The 13923-nt window shown below is 48.9% G+C and overlaps 1 protein-coding gene across 1 annotated transcript in view; it reads left to right on the top strand.

Moving 5' to 3' along the window:
* Positions 1 to 906: 906 nt before the first annotated feature.
* The window catches only part of LOC140898819 (antigen WC1.1-like), a 51945-nt gene continuing 38928 nt past the window's right edge, over positions 907 to 13923 (top strand). The window contains exons 1-4 of the mRNA XM_073313282.1: positions 907 to 939; positions 5421 to 5478; positions 5933 to 6069; positions 11463 to 11777. Coding sequence (XP_073169383.1) covers positions 6006 to 6069; positions 11463 to 11777 — 379 coding nt within the window. The 5' untranslated portion in view covers positions 907 to 939; positions 5421 to 5478; positions 5933 to 6005. The remainder of the gene's footprint in view (positions 940 to 5420; positions 5479 to 5932; positions 6070 to 11462; positions 11778 to 13923) is intronic.

The raw sequence follows: 13923 nt of genomic DNA on the forward strand, positions 1-13923 counted from the left end.
GCTGCTTTTGGCTAATTTTTTTTCTTTTAGTTAAAATACATTTTTCTGTTTCAATGAAAAAAACAGTAAATCACCATATACAACAATCCTTAATGTTACTGTACCCCGTTCCCAAACTGGGGTTCCTTGCAGATATCAGTGAATATCTTTGGGCTTGTTTGTTTGTTTGTTTGTTTTTTAAACATGTTTCTTTCATGCTTAAAGTTTGGGGGTTGTTTTTGAAATAAAATGGGTGCATCACAACCATAGTAAGCACCCTACAAATACCCAGAGCTTTTAAATGTTTGATTGTCTTTACAGCACATGCTTGTTCTAAAGTATGGTGGAGGTTTGTGAGCCCTTGAAACATTTCAGTTTTGGGTTAGACCCTTGTTTATTTTTGTGACTATATTATTTTAATGACTTTGAGTTGCTAGAAAGAGTGACCCATAGCGTTCAACTAACTCCTGGGGATATATTTAAGCTGTCCAATAGCATCTGCGATTTTCTGAGGTTTTATTTCATTTCATATTAATCAGAGCTCACCATCCTCACCCACCCACCTCCCTTGCTGTGTGTATACACCCGTCAAATTTAATTACTGATCACTAATATGATTAACCCTGATGGCAACAAGGGTGGGTAATCTCAGTCACCCTGGCTATTCCGTGGGGGGTTGGTTAAAACTATTCAGTTCAATACAGTGGGTCAGCTCTATTGTACTCAAACACATGTCTGAACTATCCCTGTTTTTTTAAAATTGTAAATATTACCCAAAATTGAGCCAGCTAGTAAGCTTAGGGAGGACTAATGACCCACCAGAGTTTAGCATTAAGCAGCACGTTTATTATACTGATAGCTAGGCTCAAAAGAAGGGATGGGGGTGGGGTGTCACACTCATACTCTCATACTCACGCTCCCAGGACAGGCACGGCACTGGAGATGTCAGGATCCTTCAAGGTAAGTGTCCCACAGCGCAACGATGGACAGTGCGATGAAGGTAAGTCTTCCCGAGGCACGATGCAATGCAACACGGCGAACCACTGGCCAGGCGGTCTGGGTGAAGGGCCTTCACGGGAGGTCCAAGCTTGTAAGTGCACTCCTGAGCACATGGGCCCTTCCCCTTTTCAGGACCTGCTCCTCATGGCCTACGACTAGAGATGACTTTGCTGTGTCTGGTTGGTCACACTCCACCCAAGCCAGTGTCCATGCAGTGTCCATGCAGTGGCTGTGGGAGCGCTGCCTAATTAGAGTCCCGGACACCTTGTCTACCTGGGAGCTCTTCCGATCTTCCAGCTGTTCCAGCAACCCATTAATCCCACAAGCATTCCAGGAGGGACGGGGAGTGGGAAAGCCACTTCACGGGTATTCAGAGAGAGAGAGGAGACACAGGGGCCGGGGGGAGTGTAACAGACCTTTTGAGCATACAGATTATACGTAGCATAGCCATACAGAGCATACAGATCACTGCTGCGCCTACAACAGTAAACACATTTTTAGGGTCCCCCTGCCACACACAAGATTCTACAACATACATTTCAGCTTTTTGCTGTAAATGTGTCTCTTTTACACAAAGACACAAGAGCTAAGTTCTCACAAACTATTTTTTTTATTTAAAAGACATACAGCTCCTTGAAAACAAACCAAGATACTCCATTAAAACTATTAGCTCACTCAAGGGCCACAGAGACCTTCTAACAGAAACACAGATAGCCCCAAAGCCCTATTCAATAGATTTTTTTTTAAATTTACAGCTATCAAGTTTTATATGGCATGTTTGTCCCCTCACCATTCTCTAACTTAATCCTTTTAGATTTCTTAAGCAGGGTTCTGTAACATTTTGTGCGGACCAGATGATCAATATAATGCTTTATATATATATATATAAAACACATAGAATAGAATCATAGAATATCAGGGTTGGAAGGGACCCCAGAAGGTCATCTAGTCCAACCCCCTGCTCGAAGCAGGACCAATTCCCAGTTAAATCATCCCAGCCAGGGCTTTGTCAAGCCTGACCTTAAAAACCTCTAAGGAAGGAGATTCTACCACCTCCCTAGGTAACGCATTCCAGTGTTTCACCACCCTCATAGTGAAAAAGTTTTTCCTAATATCCAATCTAAACCTCCCCCACTGCAACTTGAGACCATTACTCCTCGTTCTGTCATCTGCTACCATTGAGAACAGTCTAGAGCCATCCTCTTTGGAACCCCCTTTCAGGTAGTTGAAAGCAGCTATCAAATCCCCCCTCATTCTTCTCTTCTGCAGGCTAAACAATCCCAGCTCCCTCAGCCTCTCCTCATAAGTCATGTGTTCCAGACCCCAAATCATTTTTGTTGCCCTTCGCTGGACTCTCTCCAATTTATCCACATCCTTCTTGTAGTGTGGGGCCCACAACTGGACACAGTACTCCAGATGAGGCCTCACCAATGTCGAATAGAGGGGAACGATCACGTCCCTCGATCTGCTCGCTATGCCTCTACTTATACATCCCAAAATGCCATTGGCCTTCTTGGCAACAAGGGCACACTGCTGACTCATATCCAGCTTCTCGTCCACTGTCACCCCTAGGTCCTTTTCCGCAGAACTGCTGCCTAGCCATTCGGTCCCTAGTCTGTAGCGGTGCATTGGATTCTTCCATCCTAAGTGCAGGACCCTGCACTTATCCTTATTGAACCTCATCAGATTTCTTTTGGCCCAATCCTCCAATTTGTCTAGGTCCTTCTGTATCCTATCCCTCCCCTCCAGCGTATCTACCACTCCTCCCAGTTTAGTATCATCCGCAAATCTTCCGGTTTGGTCATTTTCTTTAAAACACTTCAGAGTCTCCACTGAATTGCACAGCATTTATCAAGGTCACCCCTTGCACTAAATATTCTTGAGTTCAGCACAGACATTGCATAGCATCACCTATGGCAATAACAGTGTTTAAGAAGCTTTCCAAACACAGCTCAGCACACAAGCCCCGGAGCTTGCAGTTCATATCCATTGAAGTCCAGGCTACACAGTCCTGGTGCCGCTGGCCTAGCACGTCTATGACACAGCTCTCACAATCTTCAAAAATCTTTCCCTAAGACAGTGATTAAGGACAGCATAAACGACAATGCGTACAAGAAAAGTATGTCTTTTTTACGCTCACGACATGGCACTGGCTCAGTTAGTTCCATGCCAAGCCTCCTCTTAAACTTCTCATTGCCGTCATCCTCGGAGTCCTCTTCAACAATTTGTACTGGTGTTGAGCAAAAACAAGGTGGGCCTGGTTCATCTTCATTGTTTGATGCAACACTCTCCAGGGCCCCTAGAAAGGCATCGTTGAGCTGTCGAGAGTCTTTCAGAAAAGAAACAAGGTTAAGTTGCCACTGCTTGTTTTTAGATTTACACAACACCAGTTTCTAACCCCATTACACACATACACACACACAAATCCTCTAATGTTACCTCTAAATTGTTCATTTACCTGAGCGACATCTTTTCTGTTCACCTTGTCCGCCGGTGACTCCCCCCGAGCTGCGTTTGCCTTCCTCCTCCAGGGGGGTGGACGACGAGAGGCCAGCACACTTATTGGGGTGTCTCATGAGCAGCTGGGTTTCGGGGTCAGGTTCCAGCATATCCATCAATGGCTGGGCCAAAGGGATCCCCTTGGCTGTTCCCTCCTCCTCCTAGGAACTGACGCTGAAGTAGCGGTTTCTCTGCGGATGGTCGAAGGCCCTCGGTGCTAAAACAAAGTCCAAAGTTTTCATGGGGGTGGTGAAGGAGTCCATGTTTCCTCTCAGCATTTCCACGATTTCTACAACACGCATTCTTAGTAAGAGATGGCCATTTCTGCCCAGTGCTGGGACTTATGGGGTAGTGGTGCTGCACTCTGATTGGCAGAGGGTGGTGGGTGGAGTTGTTAGAGAGGTCACATGACCCTCTGCTGGGCAGTTCATTCTGCCCCAGAACCTGCCCTATTTTGATCAAATCTGTTCTTGTCGTGGTCCTCTGTGGACAAAAACCACCCCAATTGGTAGAGGGTGGTGGTGGGAGTTCTTAGAGGGGTCACACGAACCACTTCCGGATGGGTCACCGTGACCCAGAACTCCCCCAATAGGTCAAATATCCTCTCGGGGGTGGTCCCCAGCAGCTGAAACCCATCCTGACTGTTAGAGGGCGGTGGGCGGAGTGGTTAGAGGGGGTCACATGACCCACTTCTGGATGGGTCAACCCTCCCTGGAACTCCCCCTGATTGGTCAAATCACTTCTTGGGGCAGTCCTACCAGGGCAAAACCCATCCTGATTGGTAGAGGGCAGTGGGAGGATTTCTTAGAGGGGTCACATGACAGACCTGGCTTCTGGTCATGTGTCCAGAATGACCCCGGAGGTAATACCCCATAGGCGGGACCTTTGGTGACAAGTGGGCGGGGCTTAAGGGTGAAGGGGCGGGGTTAAAGTTTGATTGATGGTACGCCACTTATACTACTTTGGTGCCATTTCCTTTTTGTCATTACTGTTTGTTTAAGTAGTGGGAGGGGAGAGTGAGGGGGAATGGAAGGGTTGGGGCACAGAGTTTCTTAAAAATAAGGAGACAGAAGGAAGGGGAAGAGGCACATAAACACTTTCCCTTCCAAGCGAGTCACTCACTGTCAAGTGTTTTTCCAGAATCACAACACAGCAGAGTCTCAAGGAGGGATTCAAAGGAGGATCAGGTGTTGGTTGCACAGATTTTCTCAGGCAATTTTCTCCATACAGATAGGGCAGCAGGGGAGAAAATGCAAAGGTAAAAAGTTAAAGACGTTTCCCTTAATCCAAGTATTTGTAACAGTTCTCTTGAGGAAGAGCAGGAGGTAGGTGTGGTGCCAGCCAGTCATTATTCTGTGCTATTCCCTTGCCTTGTGCCTGTTCCTTGAATTGTCTGTGTCCCATGAATCAAGTAAGCTTGTTTCCAAGGAGCCCTCCTGCTGCTGATAGCACTGATGGGCATGGTGTGTGCAGGACCTCCTGCTACTGCAAGAGAGGGTCATGGCCTACTCAGGAAGCCCTATGCTCTGCCTCTACCACTAAGAATCATGGTCTAGACAGGAAACCCCAAGGCTGGGGTGAAGGTAACATTAAGCACTTACCAGTACAGGGGCCTGACTCTGGGCCCCTGAAAATGATGGGGCCTTGGGCAGAAGGGGTGGGGCTGGGGGTCAGCCTTCCACAGCCAGCCCATCTGCGCTCCCTGGCCTGTACTGCCCGGGGCTCTATCGGTGATTTAAATTTTAAATTGCTGGCCCTGGGGCAGCTGCCCCTTTTGTGCCCTCCTTTGGCAGCCTGAGCGGGGGGACAATGATGTTAAAGCGCTGCCTAACATAGTCTGTGTACGGGCTGCAACTGGCAGCCACTTTTTACTGGTATGTTGTACCGTCCCACTTTCACCCCTGCCCCAAGGCCTATTAATAGAAGAACTGTCAATATTTCAGATGCTGCTGAGTAATTCTTCTTCTATCAAGCTGATCTGAGCGACTCAACCTGGTTCTAGTGAGTTGTCCTTGTCTGAAATTGGGCATGTCCTATACTGGGAATTGGTCTTGTAATTATCACCTTTGGCACAAGAGATTTCTTTCCTAGTTTATAAAATAGCCTGCCTCTAATGTCTCCCAGTTCATGTTTAATATGATATAGAATCTATCAGGGCGAGAAACAGCACGGCTACAGTTTGTGCAGAACTTTTTCTTCCGGCTCCGGAGATTGGGGGTTACCCGATGATCTGAGGCTGTGGTAAACCTGACATCAGGAGGGGGCTCATCACTCATATATGGTGATGTTTGTTGCTTTCGAGTTTTATTGGATGTTTTAGCTGCATAAAGTCACAGATAAAACCACTGATAATAACTAAAAAGGCAGATGGGTTTGCTATTGGTTCCTTCCCGCAGCTGATGCCAGACTCTGAATCTATATATTTCCCTTCCACTGCTTTGTTGTTACTTGTCAGACACAGAGGAGCCCTGGCAGGTGTTTAGGGGCAGCCAGTGCAGTGAGTGAGGGGACAGCAAGTCAGGCTGGCAATGAAGGGACATCTCTCCACTCCGGTGCTGTGGCTTCTTCTCCTCACAATTCAGGACATTGCAGGTAAGTCTCCTCAGTGTTTCACCAGGGGAGCTGGGTCAACTGGAACAAGGGTGGTAACTTTTACAGTCCACTTTTTACCATCGGTACCTGGCTTGGACGTTATGACTTTTCCTTTCTGGATTAGACCTTGCCACTCTAATCAAGGCATTTGTAACCTTGAGATTGGATGATTCAAATGAGCCTAATGTGGGGCTGTACCTTAGAACCATTCAGAGAACGAAGCTGGTGCAAATGGCAGCGACTCACTGATCAGCACATCTGGCTGGGAGCATGTTACAGCCGTGCTGGAGGGTCTGCACTAGCTGCCCATCTCTGGGTGGAGGTTAAGGTGTTGGTGATGATTTATAAAGTCCTGAATGGTCTGGGATCAGCCTCCCTGAGAGATCCCCTCTATCCCCGTGATGTACGGCCACAGCTCTGGTTAGCGGGGGCACCTGAGCTGGTTTCCCCTTTTTATAAAGGAGAGGGGTGGCTGGCAGGGTGCTGTCTGTGAGGCCTCCAGGACTCTGAAACTTCTTGTCCCCTTTGGGCCAAAAGAGCCCAAATCTGGTGACCTTCTGGGTACACTACAACAGACACTTGTTTGGGAGTGCGGGTGGGAAGGACCCAGTCTGTGCGTCACATAATGAGAAAAGGGTGGGAAGGAGTTTCTGTGGGTGTCTGTCTGTCTGAGTTCCTGTTGAAATGGTCACTTCATGCTGCAGGGATTTGAGTGTTATCCATGCCGTCCGCATGCCTAGAGCCGTGGCTGGGCATTGCTTTAGTAATTTCAATCCCAATAAATACCTCAATAATTTGGGATCCAACAGAAATGTCTGTTTGGTCCAGAATCCAACAGCTCCAAGGGCCAAGTCCTGGCTCCTCACTGCCCCATTCACTCACTGAAGCCAGTAGAAGTTTTGCCATTTTGAAGTGAGCAGGATTTATCCAAATAAACCCAGAGCTGATTCCTCCCAGAGAAGGGGGGTGTGCATGTGTTGGGGTGCAGTGTGCAATGCCCTGTTCCCAGGGGGGTATCGGAAGCTCTGCCTGCAGGAAGATTTATCCTGCAGGAGCCCTGCCTCCCTCCCCCAGGGTTTCTGCTGAGCAGAGAAGCTTTGAATCCTAGTTGGAGACAAGAGAAGCTCGACCAGCACAAGCTGCATGGCAGAGGTGCTGCATCAGGGCCTCTCACGGAAACATTGGTTTCATTCCCTCAAGGCTGCCCCTGCCCAGTTTCAGGGCTGCTCTCATTCCTCCAGCATAGAGGGGGCTGCAGGCTCCTTGCCATGCAGTGTCCCAGCTCCAGGAAGACTTAACAGCAATGGGGGAGAGGGGAGCAGATCATGAGGTACATCAGCATGTGCTGGTACATCTTGGGGAGTGAATCTGGCCCAAAGACTCCAAAACTGATTAGCAATAGGATTCAAATTGAATGTGGGACCCAGATATGATTCAAATAATGCAGTGATTGGAACCTGCTGGGCTGGTGTTAGCAGCATGAGACTGATCCATGTGTCTGGCAGGGCAGTGAACTGCTCAGCAGTAGCTGGTTCATGGGAACCCGATGTGCTGCTGCGCCAGCCTGAGAAACTGACCCTGACCTTGATAATCAGCAAGGTCAGTCTCAATTATTGTCTTAGAGAAAAACCTGCCCTGATGTATATTTCACAGACAGCTCAGTCACTGTGCAGTGAGTAGGGGGCTGGTACCCAGAAAATCCTGACAAAACCAACCATCTACCAGGTGACTTGGACTTTATATTTCAGATTCCCAAGAAGTTCCTATATAATGTGCCGGGATTAGAGCCCATGACACAGCTGTACATGACCGGAAAGCATGGAATTCTGTGGTGACTTCTGCTGATCAGACTGACATTGCAGGGGATGGACAGTTATTACCACATGCGGGATAAATTACTGCACGATTGTGGGATGGTGTCATATAGTGATGCCAAGCACATGTTCAGCTCAGTGTATTTTTGTTGGATTTATGAGCAAATGTGCATCATCGCCTGAATATTTTTTATTTTCTATGGGAAATTTGACTGCTTCACATGATGCAGACACAGTGACATGGGGAGCATAAAATACTCTCCAGCTATTTGTGGTATAACGTCCTATAGTGATGCCAAGCACATGCTCAGCTCAAAGTATTTTTGTTTGATTGCTGAGGAAATGTGCATCATCTCTTTCATATTTTTTTTATTTTCTCTTGGAAATCTGAGTTTGCTTTACATGACACAGACACAGTGATGTGGGGGAGTTTACAATATAGGGGATATGACCATGTAGCTACTCTTCCATTTCCCTCAGTGCCCCAATTCTGCTCCTTGAGCTCTAAGAAGAGGCCAGGTCAATCTTTGCCAGAAGATCGTGTTTCACAATTATTGACCTCTTTACATTGTGTGGGAAAACAAACTTGTAAAATTCAGTGGGATTCAGGCCAACAAATGAGAATATATCAGGGATGGGCCAAAGCTGCAGGTTTCACTCCCAAACCCAGATCTGAGCTTCCCCAATGTTCAGAGTGCCGGGTAGGGTCATTATTCGGAGTTGGGTCACAGAAGTGGAGCCAGCATATGAGAGTGTTATCCTGAAAGGTGCTGATGGCTGCCATTGGGGAGTCTTCGATCCTAAGACAATCACAGACCTCATGAAAGCCAATGGCAGGGCGAGAACTCTCTTTTAGGCTCAACAGACGGAGCAATCAAGATCCTTTAGGTAGTAAAAACAGCTGCAGACAGTGGGGGCTACTGCCAAAGGCACAGGGCACATGGGCAGGGCAGAGCTAAGCCAGGGGTTTCCATTGTTGCCAATGCAGGGGCAGGATACTGGTCTCACACTGTGTCTGTTGCGGGGAGAAGCGAGTAGAAGGAGTTGTGACCCGGATCTTGGAAGCAGAAAGGAAACAAAGCCAGTTGGAGCTCACTGGAGGGGCAGGCTGAGGGATTTCTGAGCAAGGAAACTGCCGGCTGTTCTTAGTTTCTACTGGGTGCAGGGAAACAGAACTGTGTGTGCACTTAGCTAGAGCAGTGTTACAGCCTTGGGTCCTGCCACAAGTGAATATCATGGAGTTAACTCCATTGAAAAAAAGCCCCTATTTTTCTTAGTGCAGACCAGCCCCGTGGGTTCCCTGTGGGACTGCACTGAAGTGAGCTGTACCTGAATAAACACCCCTGTGGATTGCAGCAAAGTGAGTGTTTTGTATTTCCTTGGCATTAAAGGAGCAGGATGGTCTGTCCACGTACTGGTGTGAACTGCACTGTTCTCTGAGCTCCAGGGAGGCTCCATAAATACGGTGTCCCTGGCTCAGCCATCCACCGCTGCAACCAGCCTGTTCCAGGGGTCACAGTGGAACTCTGCATGCAGCTGTAACTCCTGGGCATTTTAACGATCCCCACACTTGCTCCCAGTCTCAGGGACAGTCCTGGCTCTTCACACTCTGTCCTGTGGACCAGTTCTCCCAGCCAATATCCCAGGATTGTGTGGCAGGCAGTGGCCCTTCCTCTCATTCCCTGTTCACTGCCTCCCTCCCAGCAGCCAGCTTTGCCTCTCCACAATCCCCAGAAATGCAAACAGCTGTAGAGACAACTGAGGGCAGGGGTGCAGCTCAGAGCTACTGGGAGAAAAGCCAGTGTCAGGGAGTGGGGGCAGAGTCTGCTTCTCATGTGGGGCAGGAGCAGCCTGTAAATGCAGGGCGGAGAGGCCAGGTAGAAAGGGGAGAAGAGAAGGGGGAATAGCCCAGGGGAGGCGGGTGGGAAGAGACCAGTGGAAGAGGGAAATGTGTGGGGAGAGGAAACTCCTTTGGGGAGCACAAGGCTGTAATGCCAAGCTCCTCAGAACAAAAATTACGGGGTTATAAAAACCATCCAGTCATGTTACTCAGTCTGTCTTTGGACTGTAGAACCCCCCCCTATTCCTCGGCCAGCGTGGGGGTGAGAATTGCAGACTGAAAAGTCACCATTTAATGCACCCAAACTGCACGACTCCCCCTGGCTGCTCAGCTGGAGACTGTGCTTACTCTCCCCTCACCCCTGAGATGGGGAACTGCCGTCCATTGCCCAGCACTGCCTTCGCTCTCCCCTCCTGGTTCAGTTCCTCCAACAGACGAAGGGCTGACTGGGAAATAGCTGGACAGCCACTGAGCTAATTCATGCAGCGTAGTTCACACTCGCACACAGAACTTCTGTTCCTGTTCAGGGGCGAGTTACAGATATTGGAGACCTTCACACTGACATCAACCATTCACATCCACTATAATGTCACCGTAACGGGACAGGGTTGATTTAGCCATTTACAAACAGCAACTCTTCCCAAGCTTCCCCCACCCCACCCCTGCAACTTCTTTGCCTGAGGCGGGAAAGCACTGCCCCCATTCTAGAGCCCCCTCCCCTTCTCTCCTTTGCTCCTGCCCCCTCCCACTCCTGACCCCATCCCCTGCCTACTCCAGACTCCAATACTCCCTCCTGCCCCCCTGCTCCAGAACCCCTCCCCTACCTCCTGCCTACCAGCACCAGACTCCCCACACTCCATCCCGATTCTTCCATCCTCCCCAATTCTCCCTCATCTCCCCCTGCTCCAGGCTACCTCCCCTCCCTCCCATCCTCTGCTCCACACCCCGCCTCACCCTCTTGCTGCCCTGCTTCAGAGTCCCTCCCTCCTCTCTTACACATGATCACCCCTCCCCACCCCTACCTCCTTCTTCCCCTCTTTTTAGAACCCCTCTTCTCCCCCTGCCTCCTTCTGCCCCCTCTCTGCTCTATCCCCCTCCCCCTCTCTCCCTCCTGCCCGATTCCTCACCCCTTCCTCACTTCTCACTCCTGTCCCCCACTCCAAACCCCTCCTCTCTCCACCTCTCCATGCAGACCCGCTTCTCTAAACCCCCTTCTCCTCCCTCCTGCCCCCTGCTCAATAACCACTCCAGCCCTATGCTCCCTGCTCCCCCATCCAGACCACCCTGTGCTCCATCTCCACTGCTCCCTCCTGCCCCAATTTCAGATTCCTGTCCCCTCACCTCCCTTCCGACTTTCTCTCCTGCCTCCCTGTTACCCCACTGCAGACCATCTCCCCATCATCTCGCTGGCTTCAGCCCCAGTGACAGTGACAGGAGATGGTGCCATTTGGAATAAGGGAAACTCCATGAGTTGGCGCCTTCCATCGTGTTCTCACGAGACAGGTAAAAACTCCCCAAACCACCAGAGTGGGGATAAAATGGGGAGAGCTGCAGCAGTGACAGCCCCGAGTGCGAGGCCCTGAGACGTGAGAAGGTGGCGCCATGAGGCAGCTCTGGGCAGGTCCCATTCTACTGGTTCTGGGCGCGGATCCCCTGCTGTCGAGCGCGGACTCTGCTGTGATAATGCTGAGGAGGGGGCTCCCTGCTGCTCTGACCCTGCTCTGTGTCTGTCTTTGAAGGTGCTGAGGAGCTGAGGCTGGCGGATGGAGGCAGCCCCTGTGCCGGGAGAGTGGAGGTTAAACACCAGGAGCGGTGGGGGACGGTGTGTGATGATGGCTGGGACGTGATAGATGCTGGGGTTGTCTGTAAGCAGTTGGAATGTGGAGCTGCTGTCAGTGCCCATGACCAGGCTCATTTTGGAGCAGGATCTGGACCAATTTGGTTTGATTACGTTGCCTGTGCTGGTACCGAGTCTGCTGTCTGGCAGTGCAGGAACAGGGGATGGGAAGTGCATAACTGCGGTCATGAGGAGGATGCTGGAGTGACCTGTTCAGGTAAGAATCAGCCAACTCTGTCCTGAAAGACAAATCCCCTGAGAGAAAAGGGCTTGAACCCAGAGGGCATCGTGTGCCTGTGACCCTAAGGAGAAATGAATAAAAAGCAGAGCAAGTCCTGTAATTATTGTTATTACTGAACTGTAATTATTACTGTTCATGTCTCTTGCCACTGAGGAGCCCCCTGTGTGACTGTGAAGCGTTTTCATTATCTCATTTCCAGTTGTTTCAATGCCACGTCGTTCCTTTCCCTTTCCCTCTGAATGGGTCTAAAAATGCAGATTTTGAAAGTGTCACTTAGGCTCCTAAGTCACTGAGGCACTTTTGAAAATGTTACACTCATGCTAAAATCCAGACCCAGACACCCAACCTCAGAGGTACAGAGGCCTCATAGGGTGACCAAGGAATGGGCAGATTCTCCCAGCTTGGCCAGAATTAGATTTTGCCGAAAGCACTCCCCTGTCTGCTCTGTTACTTCTCACATTTTGGACCAACCAGTAACAGAAAATTTCACAATCTCTGATACCCTATAGATCAAGAGTAGAATAGAGAGCTCAGCCAAAAATATACCTCAATCCTACACAGCACAGTAATATCGTATTATGGAGGCATTTGTTGTAACTGAATCGTTAACATTACAGCTACAGACCCATTATACGTTTTATTTTTAAGTTCTCTCTTCTTAACAGTTAGTAGGAATAATATCTTCCCCTGAAATAGCACAAGGAAGAGTAGAATCTTTTCCTATAGTTCCAAAAGTTTTAGCAGCTCCCCTTGGCGATGGGAGCTCAGGGCAGTGTTTAATCTCAACCCTTTCCTGGAGTTTGAGTATTTCAGTGACACACCTAAATATTCTTTTCACACGGTTCGCGGGTGTGTGTGTGTGTATGTGTCACCCTTCTGCCAGGTGGAGCCAGCAGCAACCAGGGCTTGGTTCAATACCCAGGGGTTCCTTTTCAACAATATGACACAGAACCAATTTGAGCCCCAACCCAGTAATCGGAAAATTACACACCGCCCCTGGGTGCCTTAGAGAGGCAATACTTCCCCACTTGCAAGCAGAGTCTGCGTATAGAAAAGAAACTTTTAATGAAAGGAGGGAAATCAGCTGACTTTAATTAGGGAAAATGCTGCAAACAGGATTCATAAACATAAAACTGTGAGCAGGGCACCCACCCCAGAGTGCATGGGACAGTGCCTTCCACCTCATCTTCTTGAGTTCTACAACCAAAAGTTCCTTTTCTGTGCCCCTCTCTGCTCTCTTATCACACCCTAGTCACAATGGTTGTCCTTGGTCGGTGAGGACCCAGAGTTCAGAGGTGCATCTGTGAAAATTCACCTTCTGCCCAGGGAAAAAGGCACCTTGTTTGCTCTGCTACCTGAGCACTTGCTCTAGCTACGTAGCTCACTAGCCACTGTTCCTCTCTGTTGGACACCTGGTCTCCCTACTATCACCTGTGCATATCAGCGTTCTGAGAGTCCACCCAGCTCTTAGTGATTATCAGCTCTCAGTAAAGCAGGCTGGGCAGAAAGACTACCCCACCACAAAAGTTTTCAGCTCTAATAAGCACTTAACATAGTCAAAAACTCCTAATAGAACTTCTTTAGCTCTATTTTTAAACAGTAGAAAGAAATAGGTTAAACCAGACCAAGAACCCTTCAGAAGAATCCACACCCTCTGGTTAACATACCTGTCTTTGATTTACAGGGGTCTAGCATTCAAGTCCCTGACTTAACAAGTTCTTTCAGCTGAGGGTGACCCCCTCATCTGGGACAGGTTAAGCACAGTTCTGCTCCCCTTTACTCATACAGTAAAGACAACAACACTGATAACAACATTTCACTACCCCTGCATTCAGTACTAAGGTGATTTGTAACCCAACACTCACCAAGTTGATCACTTTGAGCAACATGGCTCTATCTGCTGATATCTAGGCAGAGGAGGTGTGTTCATGTAAATACAGTTTGCTCCCAAAGTCTCTCCTCTTCCCAGCAGCTGCTAGGGGAGAACTCATTCAGACCCTGCTTACAGCTGCCATTTCCGAGTATTTTTAAATAATAAAAAGCTGGGTTGGGCAGGAACTTTTCAAAAATGAGCTCCATTGTCAGGACTTTGAAACTGCAGGAAACAGATCGACCTTCACCA

The sequence above is a fragment of the Lepidochelys kempii genome, chromosome 1, assembly GCF_965140265.1.
Source record: "Lepidochelys kempii isolate rLepKem1 chromosome 1, rLepKem1.hap2, whole genome shotgun sequence".
Taxonomy (NCBI): Eukaryota; Metazoa; Chordata; order Testudines; family Cheloniidae; genus Lepidochelys; species Lepidochelys kempii.